Here is a 22111-nt window from a genome sequence, read left to right on the forward strand (position 1 = left end):
GCTAATTTTAAAGCCCATTTATTGCACCATTTACAACCATTATACAAAAATTGTTTGACCAAGAGAATATGAAATAATAAAGTACTTTGTGACCGTAATATTTGACATTCACATTCTTTATTCAGAAATTATTTTGGCGTCTGTTGAACCGGCTTGTAAACTACCCATAAACACAACACAATTTCCACAAAAACGGATTAATTGTGTGAACAGGTTGTATTGCATGAATCATTTTTGCGCTGAACTATGCATTTCATTAGAAAAACTGTTTTTGTTTTTGTTATTATTATTATTAGTAGTAGTAGCTAGTATTAGTATTATTTTGCTCAGCCTTGCCATCACAATAATCGGTGACAAAATACATTTGTTGGAATTACATTAGTTAATTATTATTAGGCTATTGGTGGTGTTTTAGTTTTATTTTTGTTCTTAAAATGCATTTTTATTATTACGTAGACAAAAATCCACAACTATTGCATACGGTTAAACTGATTTTTTTTTGACCGTTTATTTTGGTTTGCTTGTGTCATAATTTTGTGCAAATAAACCACGCCATTTCTTAGGAGAAGAGCACCTTCTTTCAGAAAACAGTAAGGAGGTTCATGAGGTGATGGAACCTCATCAAATAATTTTCTGACAACTTCTTCCGGTTAGAGTTTAATAAATATTTAGCATTCACCTTTTGGTCAGAGTCATTTGGAAAGTCTATTATTGCGCGTTTATATTTTCAGCATATTGTCCAAGCGTAACCCTGTCGTTCCTGAGGTTGGAGGTTTTTGTCAGGTTGGATGATGATCAGTTCATCGCGGCGTGTGTCGCGGTATCACTCCCGGGAGAGCTGCTGGATCTCCGCTGCCCTGAAGACCGTGCAGGAGGATCCTCGAGACCAGAGGCCGCTGAACCGGTGGAGGAGGCGCCGACGGCCCTCTGTACAGATACAGCCCTGCTCCCGGGTCGAGGTTAGACATCAGACTTTGGGGATAAAAATAGGGTGATGGGAACATTCTCTGTAGAGCTGAGTAATTCCCTGCTTCTGCGAGGAGCTCAAGTCCAACCGCTGTCTGCCGTTTCCACTTCGTTCTGTTTGGAAACAAAAACGTGGGGCATCATTAACTTACAATATAATGTTAAAGTTTTTATATCTACATATTCTCAATAAATGGCTGACATTACTGAAAACGTTCCCGTAGTTTAGCATTATATTTAGGCTACTGGTGGTGGTGGTGTTAATTAAATACAGATTTTTTTTTATTTATCTTGGCATCAAATAATGTGCGTGAAGCCATTTTTCCTTTGTTTTATTTTTATTTATTTTTTTTGGCATTTGACACTAACCCATAAAATAAAGGCGACCCATTTAGGTGTTTCAATATCTTTAAGTTTTTATGATCTATTTATTTATGCATAATTTGACATTTATATGAAAATGAACGTTTTGTTCTAAGAACACCTCGTGATTTGAAAGTGTTTTAGAATTCAAGGTGCAAGAAGAATATTTAGTAGGCTACTTTTTTTCTTCTATGTAGGAAGGGGTGTAAATTATTTTCAAAATTCTTTAATCAACATGGATAAAATTACAAATAGGCCTAGTTGATTTTTCCAACATCGCCTTAATGCAATCAGATCTATGAATATTATTAATAATAAATAAACAACCAAACTGTAAACAAATATTTGGCGCTTCACGGAAAGTTTTTGGTGGTCGAGGATGAATCTGTGTGTTATCCAGAACACTCACCAGTCAAATTGTCACTCAGCAAAGAGCCATTTCAGATAAATAATTAATAATTTTGCAATTGTTTAATTACTACGCGGAAGCTAAATTATTGATACACGATGCAGTAATTTATTATTTATGACAAAATGTGTTCAACTCGTGGTGTGCGAGGTTGTAGTCTACATAACTTTTTCCCGTTGTGGTTTCTTTTTTTTTCTTTTTTTTTTGACAGCATGATACAGCACAAAACTGCTACAATTAATTTTTGACAGCATACTATTTATATGATTAAAATTGTTTAAATATAAAACCTGATTTTAACCTTTAAATTTAACCCCCCTCCTTCAAGTGGTTCGACCCGCATAATGGCTGCTAGTCAACTGCATCTTTGTCAGCGTGCTTCTGTGTGAGGTTTCACAAGATGTTTGTATTCACCTGCGGTTTTGGTACCATGTTTTGACCTGTGTGTCGGTGAGGTTGAGAGACGCTGCCAGCTCCATCCTGTCCTGCACGCTCAGGTACTTCTGACGCTCGAAGCTGCGCTCGAGCTGCGCGAGCTGCTGATCAGAGAACGCAGTGCGCGCTTTACGAGGCTTCTTCAGCCGGGAGCTGGGACTGTCTCTGCTGCTGGAGATTTCTCGATCAGCTTCGTCTTTCACTGAAAACCCCATGCACATATTTACACCATAAACATTTGTCATTTAGACAGAGGTTTGTTATATTGCTTATTTCACATTAGAAAAATTCTGATATTTTCATTAGGCTATTTAAAATTTAGACAGGCGTTTAAACAGCACTTAACAGTTTTTGCTAATATTATTTTGCTACCATTATATCCATCTGAATAAATGGCTACCAACACAGGCGTTATTTCTTAAATACCCTGTTTCGATTGCAAATAAATGTAACGATTAATTGCATTGAACTGTTGTAAGAACGAAGTGGAAACAAAACGACAATATGATCATAAAAATATAAATAATTTGAAAATGCTGTAGGCTAGCTACTTATTCGTAGCCTACTTATTTTGTGATCTCTTAAAACCTCCGTTTTCAGCCTAATTTTAGATATTTTTAAAACAAAAATATAAATTTTATTTTTAGATTTATCTTTACTCTGTAAGTTTTACCTAATTTCTTGGGAATGTAAAAATGCATAAGGGCGTGTGACCATATATCCATTTGTAATTTAAATCTTAATTTAAAATAATAATAATAGTGTGTCTCACCCCTGTATTCACTGTCCGAGGACGAATTGCTGTGAAGTTTGTCCATACAGTCTTCAGCATCTTGTGCTGACTGTCCAGTGCTGGAATAAGGAGCACAAGCTGCCAATGGTTTGCAGTCCGCTAGTATGTCTCTGATCAAGAACGAGGACGTGACTGTTCGCGGCTGCTGGGATAATTGTAAAGGAGAGTCCAGTCCGAGAGCTCGAGCGTGTCTTTGCACCGCGTCTTCCACCGAAGTCCGCCTCGGGGAGGGAGGCGACGAACAGCCGCTGTCCAGGTCCGACCGCGGGCTCAACTCCGCTGGAGACATGCACTCCCTCTTCGACATACACGGACTGCTCGGTCTCTGATTGAGTAATGACTCGATCCCAAAGCTTGACCCGTTTGATACTTCCATCGCGAGACAGATCGATATCAAATGTACATTTGTCCTTTTTGACACTGGTTTTGGTGATACAAAGAAAATGTTTTGACTCAAAACAGTAAAATTAAATTATAATTATGGCCATAAAAAAAGTCTGTCAAACTCCTTGTGATCCTGTCCCAGGAAAAAAAAGGTCCACCTTTTTAACTTAGCGATTTTTACCAGATTATCCTCCTGTTGTTGAATGCAGGTCAGTTTTGTTGAATTTGTCCTCGTACACTCCTTCAAAAACGATTCCTTAAAATGCACCGGTCAGTTTCAGCACCAAGGACAGGTACAACTAGGCTACATAAGAACAGCACTGTCAGCACTCATTATAAAACTATTAATCAGCTTGAAAACATGTCTGGCTTTCTAGAGACACAACTACAGCCATACAAAGCCCCAAATCCTCTGACCTAAACCCGATGCTGATGTGTACAATTCTCGTCCAGGTCTGCGAGGACTAAACCTGTGTAACAGTATAAACACAGGCAGTGATCTCCACGACCTGAAAATGACACCCTCCAGGAAACGGCCAATACAGGAGGAGGAACGAGCTTTAAAAGGTGTCCATTCCGCGTTTGTCCCGAGCGCTACGTCGTTATTGGTTAAAAGGTGTTTTTGGGGGGTGATGATCACGTATGTGTTATGGGAGGGGGAGAAACATACCGTAGTCAACCCTCCCTCTTTTCTTCTATATAAAAAGCAGGCACGTATTACGTGACATCTGGATCCCGCACTAGGTGCCAGATTTTACATTTACCACTTCACCACTATTTCCTTGTTTCCTCTTTCAGAGCAACCTCTAAACCACAGGGTTTTTAAACATGTACAGAGATCCCCAGCAGAACTCTGATATCCCAGGGACCAATATAAAATGCTAGATTTTTATAGATAACACTTCGGTTTTTATTAGATCTAAAATGTTTTATGCAATATATATACACTATATATAGTTATACATTGATATAGTGTAGACAAAATAAAAACCAAAAGAACAAATTATGTAATTTTCTTCATTGAGAGATTAATGCCTGATACAGTGAGGTGCTGAAATGTAATAATTTTAACTCTGTTAATCCACTGTGTAAGTGCCTTGACCCAGAATCCCTCTCCTGCTTGCAGACTCTGAATGGTGGGTGCTCATGGCTTTCTTCCGGGCTTCAGGATCTCGAAAGGTGTCCAGAGCTGGTCCCACCTGCAGAATCCAAAGCAGAGTATCTCATAAATCAAACACTGGTTTTCAGCAGACTTTGATGCTATCTGGGTATGGAGAGACATCATTTTGGTTAATATATACATAAATTGCAGCAAAAAGAGTGTGCAATCTCATCGGATCTGATAAATCATCCTAGAGTAGGAATATAGATTGAGGCCTATTGCATTTCATCAACGAAAACAAAAAGTTTTGAATGACAGAGGAAAGTAACATGGATGGCACTGATGGAACCATGGAAGACTTTCTGTTTTTGATACACAAAAGTGCAGTCAGAATAGTCAAACATTAAAAAACACATCCCTGTAAAAGGCAGCAGAGACGCTTTGCCCATGTTTTACTTTTGTAGCATCTAAGCTGGTATGTAATAATATATACTGACAGCTATTAAATAATAAAAGTTGTTGCCACAGCACATTTATAATTTGAACAATGGCTCAAAACAGACAGATATTTAAGAAAAAGATGTATGAAAATTAAGATTTTATATGTCTACCATCCTCCAAAGGTTAGTTTATGTTTACTGCATATTTCTGAACAGTGAAAACACGTTGAAACTTTAACGGTGTCACATCAGATTTGAAATATATGTGCTTGTTTTTCTTTTCCTTTTTCTATTCTAAAAAATCTGTTGCCTCCCACAAACACTTTTGACACCTCCAAACCTTTTTGAATTAAATAGGAGGAACACACGTCTCAAGAAAGGTGGTATGAAAGAGATGTAAGGGAAGGTGACAATACAAACAAACAACAGGAATGAGGGAAATGAGTGTAGAATGAAGAAGAGAGTCAAGGATGCAAATGTTGAACCTGGTGCTATCAGGACAGCTACTTGACAGGCTGTAATGAGCAGAGGTAAATCTTTTATAAGGTTAACGCTCCTCTCTCTCTCCATCAGCTGTCATACAAGAGAGAATTTAGCACAGGCGTGGAACCAAAATAACACTCTCCCTCCCTCATTAGAGCCGACTGAGGGTGGACGACAGGACAGGCAGCCACGGGGTGTGTGTGTTTGTGTGTGTGTGTGTGGTTGGGGTGGGGGTTGTAATTTGCAGAGGAAATCCAGACGGAGAGAATAAATGGGACGGTGGATGAGTGCATGGAAAGAGTTAAAATAAAAACATAGCAGCATGGGATATCAGGGTGTGAAAGAGAGCTTAAATGTACAGTACAAGCAAAATATTCATGTATAACCATGTGCGTCGTGCAAATAAATATATATCCCATTTAGTTGCATTTGTACTTGTTTTGCGTTCCTATAATTGTGTTATACAAAAAAAAAATTGGATCTTAAAATTAAATATTTAGGAGCCTAGAATTTGCTAGAATCTTAAATTCCCACAGCTTTTAAATTGATCTTTTAATAACAGTCCCGTGTCATATGATGGTTTAAAAACTGTGTACATGTTTTCCAATTTGATGTTTTACAACAAATATCATTCTCAATAACAATATTTATATTTATATTATATTTATATATATTTATATATTTATATTATATTTTGGGGAACATTAATAATTTATCCAACAAACTTGTTGTGACTATATATTTTCATTTCCACACACTGTCAAATTAACGTCAGTAAGAAGTCTCACAACAGCCTCCGGTTTATTTTAAATTGGACCTAGCCATGTTCAAGTTTGTAGCCATTTTGTGAATCTTTTTGGCTGATTAATTATCACTACATAAGTCATTTTTTCATGAATCAAACACATATGGTTGTGGTCTAGTGCTTTTTTCGTTGTGCTCAAGAAACACCAACTCACACTTAAACAAGGTGATTTCAAATATCGACCAATCTGGGTTTTCAACTGGGTTTTAGAACAGAATCTTTTTATTTATTTACTTCTTTTTTTTTTTTGCATTTGCATTTGTGTCCATTTTTTTTTTACTCATGGTCTGGAGCCCTGCGTAAATAAATACTGTGGCTAGTGCATATGTATTGTGGTTTTCAATCAATGCTTGTAAAGGAGTGTTTGGATATGTGTAAGGACTATCATTAGCTCAGCATGAGACCGATTCCTCAATAATTGGAAGCATTGGGGATTGTCAATAGAGAATTTTGGGACCAAAACTAAAGGGGTTAGTGTACATTTGAACAATCATTAGGGCTTGAGGCAGATAGTTACTTTCAACATTGACTTTTCAGCAAGCCATCAAGCCAAAATTGTGGGCACTAGGAGAGTTTTCACCTGCTGGAAACGAGGCATTTTCCACATGGATGGGGCCTCAGGCAAGGGGCGACTCTTGCGGAGCAGGGTCGTTCGTGTATCCTGTATACGTCCAAGCTGAGCCTGTGAAGGATTCAGTAGACACTTACAGTTTAAACACTCTTCTCATAGAAGCGATAGTTAACATTAAAGTCATTTTGTGATATCTTCAACAGACCTTCTTATGCTGATGGGCCTGAAGGATTTTGTCCTTGGCCTGCTGCTCTTCCAGCCATCTCTGAGCATACTTATACTCAATGAGCTCTGAGATTGGGGTGGATGGTCTAAAGTGGAACAAAACTTTTTTTTTTTTTTAGGTTGCCCACATCTGAATACACAGAATTCTGTTATTTACACTTGTTTCGGTAGATAAAAGCAGAATAAAATTAGATAATATATTTAAAATAATTTTCAGCCATCATTTACTCACTCTCGTGTCATTCCAAATCTGTGTAAATTTCTTTCTTCTTTGCAACACAAAAGAAACATTTTGAGAAATGTATTTAGTTTTTTTGGTCCATATACGACAGAAGTCAACCAAACTGTCTGGTTACCAACATTATTTAAAATATTTTCTTTCTGACTCACTAAAGAAAGTAAATCATGCAGGTTTGGAATGGCATGGGGGGGTGAGTAAAATGATCACAAAATGTCCATTGTTAGGTGAACCATCTCTTTAATATTTAATAGAATATTTTCAACTTTACACTTCTGCAAGTGAATAGGCTATGACCCTCAAACGGTTCCGTTTCCACAACAGATTACATGCAGTATTTGAGTCCCTTCTGTATGAACAAATAATCGACAGTGACAGTGTAATGACAGTGACAAAACTGTTGTGTTCATCCACCAAATCTGAATTATTTGATTCGCCTATGGAGCACAAAACCAGTGGTGGACAGTAACGGAGTAGCTTTACTTCGTTACTGTACTTAAGTACATTTTTCAAGTATCTGTACTTTACTGGAGTAGTTTTATTTTGAGCAACTTTTACTTTTACTTCACTACATTCCAAAGCATAAAATCGTACTTTTTACTTCACTACATTTCATAAAACATATCGTTACTCCCTATAATATATCACGTGCTCCGACACGCAGAAGCGGTGTGTGATTCATCATGAACGAACTGAGTCTTTTCAAAATAAACTTTTAAATCGGATCGCGAATCGCACCAAACGATTCGTTTACGAATTAGAATGATCCGATTGCAGCTGTTCTGGAGTCGACCACTCACTGATTCAAATGAACCGTTTAGTGCGAGTCTCCAGAAGTAAGAACCGGGAGATCTTGTGAGCGCGCGTGCGTCTGATGTTGCTAAAAGTAAGTTATGTCGAAATTTTGGATTAATTATTGTAACTGAAAATCATATTTAGGTCAAAAATGTCAGTTGTTTGGGAACTAAATCCGTTGTAAAAAGTGATTTATTTAAGCCCACTGAAATGCTCGAGTGCAGACGATGCAGACACATCAATTGTACGTAAAAAAAAAAAAAAAAAAAAAAAAAAACATAAAATAACAGATTAAATACAATAACTCATGCACGTTCAAATTCACCGCTGACGTAATGTTAACAGTTTTATTAAAATGTCCTATGTTACGTCTGTTTTTATATTGTTTATCGACAGTAACGTTATACATATGTATATTGTTTGGATTAACTAGACGAGTACACAGACATGAATGTTCATCTTACTGAAAATAAGTAAATATTGTTAGCTGATGCTAACTGTCTAGCTAACAAGCTTGTTAGTGCTAAGTTGATGTAATTTTTATAATGTCCAAATATTTTTATTCAGCCACACACACACACACACACACATATATATATATAGATTACATCTGGTTAAAAAAGAAAGGATGTGATGTTCAGAACATGGTAACTAATCATCAGTGGGAATAGATGCACCCCGTTTGGCTAGGGGTGTTTTTAAACCACAGACAAGATTTGAGAAGGAAAAAATCATTATGAAATTTGTTTTATTATTTTTTTCCTTAAAATGTTCTTCCTAACTTCAGGCCTTATTATCATGTCATATATACAGTACAGACCAAAAGTTTGGACACACCTTCTCATTCAAAGAGTTTTCTTTATTTTCATGACTATGAAAATTGTAGATTCACACTGAAGGCATCAAAACTATGAATTAACACATGTGGCATTATATATGGAATTATATACATAACAAAAAAGTGTGAAACTGAAAATATGTCATATTGTAGGTTCTTCAAAGTAGCCACCTTTTGCTTTGATTACTGCTTTGCACACTCTTGGCATTCTCTTGATGAGCTTCAAGAGGTAGTCACCTGAAATGGTCTTCCAACAGTCTTGAAGGAGTTCCCCGAGAGATGCTTAGCACTTGTTGGCCCTTTTGCCTTCTGTCTGCGGTCCAGCTCACCCCTAAACCATCTCGATTGGGTTCAGGTCCGGTGACTGTGGAGGCCAGGTCATCTGGCGCAGCACCCCATCACTCTCCTTCTTGCTCAAATAGCCCTTGATGCCTTCAGTGTGACTCTACAATTTTCATAGTCATGAAAATAAAGGAAACTCTTTGAATGAGAAGGTGTGTCCAAACTTTTGGTCTGTACTGTAACTTTGATGTTCTGTAAAACAACTAACTTTAAAATACTTTTTTCTTACTGGTGAAAATCAGATGGTCATCTCTGTTTTCTCTCAGGTACATCACAGTGTAAGCTTCACAGTGAACATTACTCTCATCAGCGTAGTCCATATCAACAACAAAAATATATCTTGACTCCATATAGTGGTTATTTTGGAAAAAATCCAAGGTATTTTGAGCAGTAGGATTATAAAAAAATGTGCTAATATAAAATAAAATTAAGTAGCCTATATAAAATTGCAAACATCTATCTTGCAGTACTTTTTTACTTAAGTACATAAAAAATTTAGTACTTTTGTACTTTCACTTGAGTAAAATTTAAAAAGGAGTACTTTTACTTTTACTGGAGTAATATTTTACCATATGTATCTGTACTTTTACTCAAGTACTTGATTTGTGTACTTCGTCCACCACTGCACAAAACTGATGGGATTAGCCTGTGGAAGACAGTGACTAAAACCTTCAGATGGTTCACATCTCCAGTATACAGTATTTACCCTATGCCTTTATGCATATTCAATCTGTGCATTGTGATTAATGGCTCAACATCTTAATGGGTTTAAAAGGCAGCTAAGGGAGCCTCCCAATCCAATCACCCTATCACTGGGTGTGCTTCTGGGTAGTGCAGTGGAATGAGGAGCGCTATTCCCTTTCACTGGCATTCAATCTTGGTATGCCAGGTGTAAAGTTGTGAAAACAACATTCTTATGCCTCAAATAGATATCTCCAGATACATCTCTTGTGTGTATGTGTGTGCTGTTTTTAATGTGTGTGTATGGGGATGGTGACATTTTGTGCAAGGATCCTCATTAGGGCTGACCGTGGCATTGGCAAACAGCATTTGATGGATAGAGTGCAGGACCAAACAAGTCCCTGTGGACCCCTGAACTTACCTTTCATTGCTCCAGACTGCCTTCCTCCTGACTGGCTCTTGAAACACACTCTCACCTAGCACTTCTTACACTGGATGTATAGACATCGTGTGTGTGTGTGTGTGAGAGAGAGAGACAGAGAGAGCAAAAGAGAGGAAGTCTGGACACTGTGTTTTCAGTTAAATATTTCAGCTCCATTTCAACAGTATCAAGGCCCAAGAGGACGAGAAAAAAAGCAGGCAGAAGGAAGGAGTGAAGGGAGCTTGTGGTGCTGAAGACCGCTGTAATAATCCTACCTGTGCTCTCAGTAGAGTGCTCATGTCATATCTCAAAGATGAGTGCTCTCTCCTTTCCTTCTCCTTCTTTCTTTCTGTTTCTTATAGATAGAAATCTCTGTACCACTTTCGACATACATTTCTCTATTGCTTTCCTGCTCCGGTCTTTTGCCTCATCCAGTAAAGCCAAACATCAAAATAACTTTCCAAATTGATCAATACTCAGCCATCTCTGATTCCCACACAAAAATGGAAAAATGGAGTACAGATCTGTAAATAGGTTTTCATGGACATATTCATTGATCCGCTTCCTCAATATATCCGGGTATGTAAATTATAATTTCTTTTTCCAGATTACAGAAACTGGAAATGTGAATCCTTTTCAGTTATGTGGTCACTGTTATGTGATTATTGTTTTGCTGTTCTCTCACTGTGGTTTTGTTGTCTTTTTAGATGCCTTTTGAAACATCATAATTCACTTCACATATTAAGTGTCCTTTTAATGATAGATTGATATTTTTTCTATTACTAACTGAACATTCGCTGAACAAGAAATCTGTGGTTGCTGAATGATGCATTTTGTATTTAGTAAATGAACAAATGCAAAATGACAAAACAAAGCAGTGTTACTTGAGACAATAGTTTTAGAGAACCAAAAAATCTGAATGCATCCACTTACATAACAATGTGAAAAGTGAGGGGGACATATTATAAGCCTTATAAGACTAGCTCATGAATATTAATTACAGAAATAATATTCGCCCAGAAGTCCTAAATGATTTGCTGAAAGGCTGGTAAAAAGGTGCTGGCCAGATAAGGATTTATTCAATCTAATGCTGATACAACCAATTGACAGATGCTTCTTCAGATGCTTATTTACATCTCTGGTTAGTGGCTACAACTTGCAGTCAAGCAAAACGAAATTCTGCCAAATATTAAGATTATTTTAAAAATAATTCCCCAGAAATTATTATTATTAATTTAAGTTAAATATCTATAATACAGTACAGTATGTGTCTAAAATATAATTGTTTATTATGCCTGCAATACTACAGAATATCTGTACAAACAAAAAATATATATTTATTTGAAATGTTCTTATAGACAAAGCTTTTTGGTAAACGAAAAATCTTCTTGTGCGGTGTCAACTGTTTTTGAATGTTTTGATTCGCTGCCTATATCTGATGCGAGGGTGTGTATATGTGGGTGGGAGATGTAAACAGACAGTGGGAAAGACACAAAGCCGAGGCAGAAAAAAATGTGTAATTTAAATGCATATCAGTATGTAGAAATGAATAACCACTTCTTTAAAAAAGCCTTATTAACTGGAATATCAGTATTAATATTTTCTTTTGAAAATGTACATTATTTGATTGAGATAAGACTGAGATCATAACGGTGAACACACAACACTCACCTGTTAGTAACACCAAGCGTAGCATCTGCTGGTATGTGAGATGGGGCAGACCTGCGAAACCCCTCTCTGGTCAACGGCTGGCGCCGAATGTCATGGGTGGCACGGTACTGTTGCAGCTCTTTAGCAGTAACCAAGCCTGACTTGACCCCTTCACGGTTAAGGGCCATAAAATCCCTTTCAGCCTGCCTGTTTCTGGTAGACATAGTGTGAGTGTGCCAGCTGGAGATAGCTATAAAATGAAAGAGAGAGAGAAATCACAGCAGAAAAAAATACTATGAAATCAAGAAACACTTAGTTCAGTGCACAAAACTTATTTGATGAGAAGTTATTTTCCTTAAAAATATCAAAACAAAATAACTTTAATACTTAAGAAGCTTGAGAATACTTGAGAAGCGAAACTGCAGACGATACAAATACTATTTAAAAGATGTTTTTTCTTGCAATGCGGCAACTTTAGACACTGAGGATGCAAAGCATACTGGTTTCTTAGATATACATAAGTTATATTTTATTGTACCAAAAGACCTCTGGAAAACTTATATCAATATAAAAAAGTTTAAAAAGTTTAAAAATACTTCTAACTTATTCATAACACTGATGTTAGAAATATGAGCAGTATTCAAATCTGTTAGGTACAGCCATAGACAGATCAGCAGTTTTAGGACGGCTTTGGTGACTGACAGCTCTCCTTCATGACACCAGGTAAATAAAAGTAGGCATGGGCATGTTCAAAACCAAGTGGAGATCAGTTTTGGATGTTTTCTGCAATAATCGTTACACAAGGATTTGGGATGAGTGAGCTTAGATAAGCATGACAGGGTAACCTCAGCCTAGAACTGCATCATAGTTTATGAGACTGTATAAGAGCTTGGCACTTGCAGTTGGAAGTGCATAATTAAAGTGTGAGATGGGGAGCCAGTGCAGAAGCCAGCACAGTTTAGTATGCTAACAGGAGCGCACTGACAGCACAGGCTATGTGCCTGAGGGGACACTTACTGAAGAAAACACACTGTGACATCATCCTGTGACGAGAGTTGATGGGGAGCGGGTGTGGTGTCTCATAAACAAAGGCTTTGAGTGAGTGGAGATGGAGCTTTATAATGACTGAATCATAATGATGAGGTTTGGAATGGAAAGCCAACAGTGGTAAAGTTCTAAAGGCAAATAAAGCCACCTACCCTCTGGCACCCCTCCATCCTGAACTGAGGTTGCTGTCCCGAAAACAAAGTCAGGTCCTGGATAGGACAAACCTCTCGACTTGGTCTTTCCAAGAGCTGGCTATAGAGAAAACACAGTAAACTTAAATTCTAAATGTAATTTTTTTTATTATTATTATTGTAAGTGCATTTGAATCATTATTCAAATCTAAATATTGATATACAGTATTTATAAATAATTATTACTTTAATCTAAATATTTATTTAATTTTGTCACCCAAAATCCTTTTTGTGTGTCTATTTTTTGACAGAACAGTAGTTCTGGTTTTTCAAAACCTTTTTTTTCTGAACCTATAAACTGTCAATCAAACTGTCAATCACCCTCAATTACATCACCACGATAGAGGCGCTGTTAAACTGAAGCACTTAACGACACGAGACAATGCATGCATCACAATGTCAAAGTTTTATGGACCTCAAGAGTGGCAGCTGATTTCTTGATTGACAGGCAGTTTTCCAACCCTTACCTTCAAACCCTAGCACACCAAAGCATCTGATTGTGTCTATTAATAAAATCATAATTATGCACAAACTTATTACCATAAAAAAAATGCCGCAAAAGAAACCCAAATGACGGCAGTGTCTGGAAGCACAATAAAAAACGAACTCCCATTGAACGTTGATGTGAGTGATCTTGATGGCTGATTTCTTCAGTCAGGACTCAGTCTGAATCACTAGCACAATGTAGTCCAGTCAGTTCATGCAGAGTATGATTTATGTCTCCAGAGTCAGAACTGTAAGATGATTGACAGCTAAAGAGTTGAAAAAGGCAACATTTATCCTGCAATGTGTGTGTTGGGGGGTTGTTTGGGAGGGGGATATTTACCCCTTATCATCGTCTACTCGGAGAGAAGCTCTCATGGGGCAAAAGAAAAACCCACTATATTTCTCTAAGCTCTGTTAAACAGCTCAAAGCCTAGTTTTAAGAGCAGATTAGCTGCGAAAAAGTGGAAAATTGTGAATCAAACCACAGCAAAGGTGACAACCGGATGTATCAAAAGTGATCTGTGGAATATGGTGCCTGAGCACACCAGAAGCACGCATCTTTGATCTGTGATGGAACATGAGGGAGGTGTGCTCATGTGTCAGTCACAGAGTTACATTCATGTCAGCGGCTCTCCTCACGCTGCCGTATGCGATTTTTGGAGGGAGAAAGGAATCAGCGCAGTGAGTCTGTCATCATCTCTGGAGATCTCTGTGTGTTTGCAGTGCTCTAAAGACTTAATTCTCGGTTAAAAACCCTCAATCCTTCATTATTCTGAGCTTTGAATAGTCTACATTGAAAAATGGATTTGAAAGATATTTGTCACTGGACTCCCACCAATCATGCTGGGCAAGTAAAGCTCACCAAAAACCGAATTCGACTGCCAAACTTGGCTCTTTTTTATGGCGAGTTCCTAAGCACGGCCAAATTGAGATCATCTAAATCTTTCTTGGCCTTTTTAACTCAAAGACACCCAACCTCTAGTTAACATTATCTGCTGAAACGTATCAAACGCTTCTTAAAAGCGTCAATCTCTTGAGTAAGCGCCACCAGGCTTCTCGGCCAGCCCTATAATCCCCTTCGCAGTTTTAATCTGCAGATTGTTTTGAGGAGATCACTTAGAGATGCCTGAAGGAACGTGTGGACTGTTGGCGTAAAACGGCTAATCAGACCCCTCAAAACATTATTGGGCCTTTCATTCGCAATAAAAGGGCTGAAAGGGAAGAGAACAACAGAAAAGGCAAGTCAGGCAAAGGATTATGTTAAGCAAAAGCTCCTTTTATATTGTCATTTATTGGTGATCTGTCTCTATTTTGTGTTTTCATTAACCAGGCATGGACCTGCTGAATGAACCAAAGAGAATAGGGCCGCTTCAGGAGACTACACGAGGGTCAGCGGGAGCAGATTATTCGCACAGGCTAAAAGAGACCGAGAACAAGGGGACATAATCACCTCTTATTAAGGAGACCCCTTCAGTCTATTCAGGCCCCTGTGCTTTAATTCACCATCCTTTTGAGCTTTTCTTACTCAAGTGTGCATGTGGGATTTCGCTTGAGCTGCTGTGATTATCTTAGCACTGAGTCCATCTCTGAATTTTTCAGTCCCGTTGACCGTCCTGTTTGAACACTTGCACAAGATTTTTTTTTTTTTTTTTTTTAGATGTAGCGAAATCCATGTGGTATTTGTCTTTTTTTCTCCTTAATCTCACCCAGAATCATTCCCGACAGCTTTTGCTACTAGATTTGCACACATTTTAGAGAGGAAGCTTCTGGATAAAACCGGTCTGCTCCTCCTGTCCAAGACCTAGTGGGTTTATTTGGTCCCCGTGGAACCGGTTTAATCTTATCAGGCAGCGGCATGGAGAAGTGCAAGCCAGGCTTGATCATCTCATCTCAACATTGCTGACAGACAGCTTCGCCATGAGTTTCTCCGTCAGACGTACAAATAAAATCGCCCACGATGATGATTAGAGGATAACGGCAGTAATGCTCACCGAACTGTCTTTTCCCGCTCTTCCAACCCAGTTCAGCGCCATCTGGTGCCTGGTTACAGGACAGCAGGCACATGGGCTTAACATTAATCTCTTCATCTCAACTAAACTAAATAGAGGGAAGGAATGGCGGAGAGAAAGTGTTTTGGGGAAGCACTAGAAAGAATCTGTATCTTTGTCACTATGTGATCTGATACAATTCATGGGGAGAGAATTCAAATATATTCCCTGTCATGAAGAAGCAGAGGAAAGTATCATTTCTACCTCCTCATTGTATATGCAAGAAGGCAATCCAGAAAATGCCAACATGTTTAAGTCAGCTTAAAAAAATACATTTATTAATAAGGATTAGGTCAAAAATGCTGAGAAGAGAGAAAGTGGAATCATAACCCTAACTTTCTCATCAGATCACAGCTTTTCTCTTCTCTAGCTAAATCCGTCAACTCTAAATTAATATCAGCCCACTTCTAAAATCCCCAGAATGTCAATGCGCGCATATGTGCAACGCAAACATACACGCACATTCATCTCATCTCCTCTATAGTCTGGCTGGTTATTAAGATGCTAACTCTCTTTATGTGTGGCAAATCCTGAAGCTTTGGGTATAATTGATGAGGCATTTCCATAAAGAGGGCCAGCTAATTGGGAGCATGTGTCTGGGCAAGCTTGTGCTACCCTTCTTCAATACAGATGAGTGTTATCCTACCGCTTTAGATGTATGTATGCTTGAGTATGTATGGGTGATTTTAATAAAAAACGGTCCACAACTTGGATCACCAACTGCGTTTAAACCATGTGAATAAGAGGTGCATTAATTAGACATGTCCAAGAGTTCAAGCTGTCCTTAACCTGGACTAAACTTGTGCATGGACAATCAAACATGCAGCTGGGTCAGTGGCATTATTTATTTAGTTATTTTACATTTACATTACATTTATTCATTTAGCAGACGCTTTTATCCAAAGCGACTTACAGATTTTCTGTCTTTATTCATTTATTTTTTAATTCACGAACAATGCAATTGATATGCCATAGATAATAGATTAATTCATTAGAATTCATAAAGAAATCAAGAACCCCACAGTCTACATAAATAGTTAGCATTATAACTGAACAAAGACAAGTATGATATATGTATTAACATTCTTTTAAACCATAAGTGAACAGACTACATATGCCGAAGGTCCCTTATCATATCTCATTTACATGTATATATTATGCAAGCAGTTTACAGTTATGTATTGGGTTCATGTATCTGTCTCTCTGTGCTTGTGTCTGCAGCAGTCCCAGCTGGATCCCATTAATAATAAGGCCCTGTGTTGCTACAGCGACTGTGTGGAAGCTAAAGCACCTTGCAGAGGTGATAGAGAGGCACTCTTTGCACGGACCTAAGTGTAGATGCCTACGAACAGTTGGGGTGGGTGAAGGTCAACGATGAGACCAGTTCCTGTGCAATTCAAATAAAATGTACAGGCCAGTTAAAGTCTCTAGGCAACTGTACAAAATTTTTGCTTAATTCTTACCAATTCTCTCTCTCTCTCTCTCTCTCTCTCTGATAATGCTTTTTAAAACATATTTGTATTAATCTGGTTTAGTTAATTCTTGAAAAAAAAAACAGCTTTAGGGCAGACCACGTGTACATAATAGATTTGCGCTGCAGGCGAATATTGGCTACAGTACAGATTTGCTTAAGAATGAACTGCAGATTGCCGTGTGTCTAACATTAGCTACATAGGCTGAATGAAGTGAATGGTAATGAGTGGGAAGAGGGGATGGTGAATGGGGACCAGCCAGCCTGCTGCACAGCAGGGCTCTCTCTCTCAGACACCAGAGAACAACAAAAGCCCCAAATCTGCTCCCCTGATCTCTAATTTACTGGTCATCAGGGAATACAGGCATGAAAACAGGATTTATTGGCCATGCCTCATCAAAAAGGAATTAACAAGAGGAGAGGAACGGAGAGGAGAGTTCTTTTTGTACTTTTCTCACTATTGACTTTTCAGTCACAAGCACAGAAAACCACACTTTGGGTGCTCCTTTTTACTTTAAGGCCCATTAGCACATTACTAAGATATATATCCCTTTTCCCCACGGGACAGCCATACATCAGCCCTGCATAAGCAGAGAAAACTTCTGCGATGATGAACTGCTGCACAGACCGACAAGACATGAGCTCAGCACAAGGGACTTGCTGCAGTTGGCCTATTTCTTAATGATTATGAGCCTTTCACAGATCTCCCTTTATATTGCAGGTTAGCAAAGAAGGTTCAATGTTCAAACCTATACAGCTCTCAAAGCTAGACGTGCGAGAGGGAAGAAATAGAGCAACATCAGGCAACGCCATAAGAACAAAGGCTTAAATCCTCACAGATGACTCTGTCATTGTTCCAGCGCATTGCCAAAACCTGTAGCTATGACTGCTCACAATGAAAAAGAATGAGAAATCCTTGATCTCATGAGACTATAGGAACATGCACGCAGTTCATTATCATAGTCATTTAAATACAGTAATCCTATTTTCTGCATCAGTCAAAAGGGGCATATCAAATAACCCTAGAGAACATTAGAGAGAGAGGAGGGGCGAGAGCAAGCAAAGGTCTAACAGAGGCATCTTGTCCCACCAGGGATGGATGGGATGATTGGATGAGTGTAAAAAGAGAGAAAGGCCATGGGAGCGAAGGAAAAGGAGAAACACTGAGGATTGTGCAGGTTCATTTCATTCTTCCTTCTGCTCCAATGGAAGACTTGATGAAGTTGAAATGAAGCAGAATTAGATGAAAGATACGCGGGAAGTACTTAGTTAGAGATCCAAGACCTGCACTGTGTTTCAGAAAGAGGGTTAACTAGAGGAGAAGGCAGAGAGAGAGAGAGAGAGAGAGAGAGCAAACATGATCTGTACCATCTTTCTTAGAAACACCATTCCTCAAATCTCAGTACTGCACTCTCTTAAAAATTAGTGTTCCTGTAGCTCAATTGGTAGAGCACTGCGCTATGAAGCGCAAGGTTGGGGGTTCGATTCACCGGGAACACATGATATGTAAAAATTGATAGCCTGAATGTACTGTAAGTCGCGTCTGCTAAATGCATACTTTTATTTATTTAAATTTTATTTAAAAATAAAAGTTATTGGGTGCATTCTATACAAGAACCTTTACCATCAATTGAACATTTTAACTGCACTAAAAGTTTTAAAAGTTCTTCAGATTATTACACTGTAAGAAAAAGAAAAAAATTAAGAAAAAATTATTGCCTGAAAGTTTTTCCATTGCATTATTGTGGAAACACACTTTTGGAACCTTTATTTGTAAAAGTTCACACTTTGTTGTAAACACAAGTTATTCTCAGAAAGCTGTTAATGTTGTGTGATTTCTTGCCTTTATTTAATTAAATTTATTGAATATGATTTTTTTTTTTCAATAAAAAAACGTGAAACATTATAGGACTCGACATTAAGCTTTACATGAGCTTGTCGGACAAGTAAATCAATAATTCACTTGTCCAAGTACAAAAGTTACTTGTCCGGGGAAAAAACTTTTTTGTTTTGTTTGTTTTTTTTTTGGAACAAATGTAATTTATTCAGAAACAGTCTCATCAGTGCTATATCAGGTATTACTTTAATCAAGCATATTTTAGATATTTGCCTTAAGTTGATTGCGGTTACACTTTTTTACCAAGTCACGTTCTTATTGAGTGAATCATTGATTCAACCGATTTGTTCAAACAACTGATTCATTTAACAAACGAAGCAAGTAACATGGCAAGTAACCCTTTTTATAAATGGTTCAAAAATTAATCATCCAGTAACAAAAGTCTGTTGTGTGTTGCTCGGAGATGCTCGACTGCTTGGTGCTGTGGCTTCGCCTAGAACCGTTTTTGTTAGCAAATGGAGCAAAAGCGAACAATAATGTGTTTCAAATGTAAGTAACTTAATATTAGTTGTTTATCTAACAAAATTTGTGTAAAATCAATAAAATATTTGCAATCGAGCTGAAAGTCGGTAAAACATCACTCCTGGTTGTGCGGTGTTGCATATATAGAATATTTATCTTTTTTATTTATTTATCACTTTTTATTCTCGCCAAAGTTTCGGTGCTGTCCTAGTTATAATTTGTTATTAAAATTTTGATCAGGTTACTTGTCCGGTCACTTGCCCCATCACAAAATCCACTTGTCTTGAGCGATGTGTGTGAGATAAAGTAGACATGTGGTGTGTGTGTAATGTGTAGTCCTGCTGTGGTGTTCCAGGAACAGTGCTGAGAACCACTGCACTAGAATCACACAAACGTCAGCGTCACGGATTAATTCAGAGACTAACTTTGCCATCTAGTGGTCATTTTAGATAGGATAGGACGTTATTTTGTTGTGCGTTTCCAAACAATAAGGTGGAAATTCCAACATTTATTTGTGATAACACAGCAGGGATTTTACATTAAGACTACTTATTTGTTTGTTTATTATATATGCAAGAAATAGAAATACGTTTACTAAGTTAACTTCCCCAGTAAGTTAAAAGCCATCATATCAGTCCTGACCTTAATTAACAGAGGACGATGCAGCATAGACTCTCTCACCACTCCAACACGGGGACTTTCCATTTCGGACTCCTTTAAACCACAATTGTAAAATAAAAGTATAGATGATTGTACGATATCATAAAAAAGTAAAAATAAAAATGTTTACATGACGATTACACGAAGATCTCCAACCTGTAGGGCGAGACGACAGCTTGAAAACACGTTTCCTGGGTGCTTTCTCTGGATAAACAAACCTTACTGGACCTTGATGTGATATCTGACGTTCAAAAGCACCGTTATACACAAATATATTTAATATTTAAGCGATTTTACAGGCCGTGTTTTTATACAGTCTTTGGCCGTGACACGAACCTTCTTCCTGATTGTCTTGCGTTGTCATGGAGATGGGACGCTTCTGTGAGCACAAGTGTCGCGATGTTATTATTTAAGCTTATGATTCTTTTGAACTTAATGCTTGCACTTATAGTGATGTATGATGCATTTTGAAAGTCAAAAACATAATATATTTAAAATACCAAAGTCATTTGCATTGACTGGTCATGATCATCACTCCAGTACGATAGAGGGAAGCATTGAACAACTGATGCAAACAGAAGAGAGCACACAAACTGAAATAGGAATTTTATTTTAAATGTATTTTATTATGTATATTATTATTAGTAGGTTAGCAGGATACAACATTTATGTATTGCCTCAACGACTGATGCTTCGTTTTACCATCCACAACTTTATTCCACAATGCTTTCATTGTTTAAAATATAGGCTACCAAATTATTGTAGGGCTATATAGGCTTATATTATATAAATGTGGGCTGGGGTCATTTGTGCTTAAATATATGCTGTTACTATGAATAACGAAAGCACATTATTTCACTGAATTTTTACATTTTATTTTCACTATAAAGCGAAAGTAGACACTTCCACTTAATATGCTTTCTATGAATATAAAATCACTTTTGTAAATTTCATTTGATGCAGAAACCAAAATGGGTTATTGATGGTAAAGGGATATTGGATTAATAAATTAATTACACACATTATAGCCAGAGTTATAACCAAACCTGAACTATTCGGTTTGTTCACTTTATCCAATAGGTTGTAGTCGTTTGCTTAAAACCTGCATTGTGAATACGAGTTTTGTATTTTCAATTCAAGCCATAGTCTAAAGAAAACCGCATACACCTAGATTTAATGTTAACAAGAACACCTGAAATGTACTGCATAGAAACTGTACATGATGCACTGCATGCATTTATTTTACTAAACGTTTACTATTTTTGAATAATCAGGCAATTTAAGAGAAGACACTTAAACCTAAAATTTGTTCACCCCCATTGCATGTAGGCTATACTAATAATAAAATAATAATTACAGTACATATACAGTATATATATATATATATATATATATATATATATATATATATATATATATATATATATATATATATATATAATTTTTTTTTTTTTTTTTAATAACTGCAGCTCTTAATTTCTAGTGTACAGCGACCTCTGCTGGCGGAAAAGTTAACACAGACGAGTAATTTCTCAAATCTGCCGCGTCATCATTTGCATGATTTATGGCGGACTGAATTCCCACAGATGACCAAATATTGTCTATTTAGTCCTATGGGGTCATTTAAAAGTTACCAAACCCTTAATAATGTCTAAAATCGGTTTATATGCTATTTATAGCCACAAGCCCAGTCACAGCCTGTCTATCTGTAGTTATAAAGCGATGTAAAGGGTACCCACTTATTTTAAGGGGAAAATATAGAACAAGACGTTGAAGATTAGTCAGAGACAGGGTTGTCACCGTAAGGAGAGTTGACATTCGTGCATGCAGAACCCTGTGGCTGCCGTCTTTGCTCGACCGCGTTGGAACAGAGCTTCCTCAGCATCAGCTTCTCTGTCGACTCGCATC

At 37.5% G+C, this 22111-nt stretch overlaps 2 protein-coding genes across 2 annotated transcripts; both read right to left on the reverse strand.

The window, feature by feature from the left end:
• Nucleotides 1-492: 492 nt before the first annotated feature.
• LOC113074359 (barH-like 1 homeobox protein) lies at nt 493-4243 on the reverse strand. Its single transcript, XM_026247188.1, has 3 exons — nt 2946-4243; nt 2153-2375; nt 493-1080 (listed from the first exon to the last, which is right to left on the reverse strand). Exons 1-3 carry the CDS (start codon nt 3340-3342, stop codon nt 801-803), a joined length of 900 nt encoding a protein of 299 aa, XP_026102973.1. The 5' UTR covers nt 3343-4243; the 3' UTR covers nt 493-800.
• Nucleotides 4244-4353: 110 nt separating this feature from the next.
• Nucleotides 4354-20576, reverse strand: LOC113074363 (cilia- and flagella-associated protein 77). Its single transcript, XM_026247200.1, has 8 exons — nt 20540-20576; nt 20360-20444; nt 20186-20257; nt 13141-13240; nt 11963-12191; nt 6957-7062; nt 6761-6862; nt 4354-4549 (listed from the first exon to the last, which is right to left on the reverse strand). Exons 3-8 carry the CDS (start codon nt 20246-20248, stop codon nt 4427-4429), a joined length of 723 nt encoding a protein of 240 aa, XP_026102985.1. The 5' UTR covers nt 20249-20257; nt 20360-20444; nt 20540-20576; the 3' UTR covers nt 4354-4426.
• Nucleotides 20577-22111: the final 1535 nt, after the last annotated feature.

The sequence above is a fragment of the Carassius auratus genome, chromosome 5 (genome assembly GCF_003368295.1).
Source record: "Carassius auratus strain Wakin chromosome 5, ASM336829v1, whole genome shotgun sequence".
NCBI classification, from domain to species: domain Eukaryota; kingdom Metazoa; phylum Chordata; class Actinopteri; order Cypriniformes; family Cyprinidae; genus Carassius; species Carassius auratus.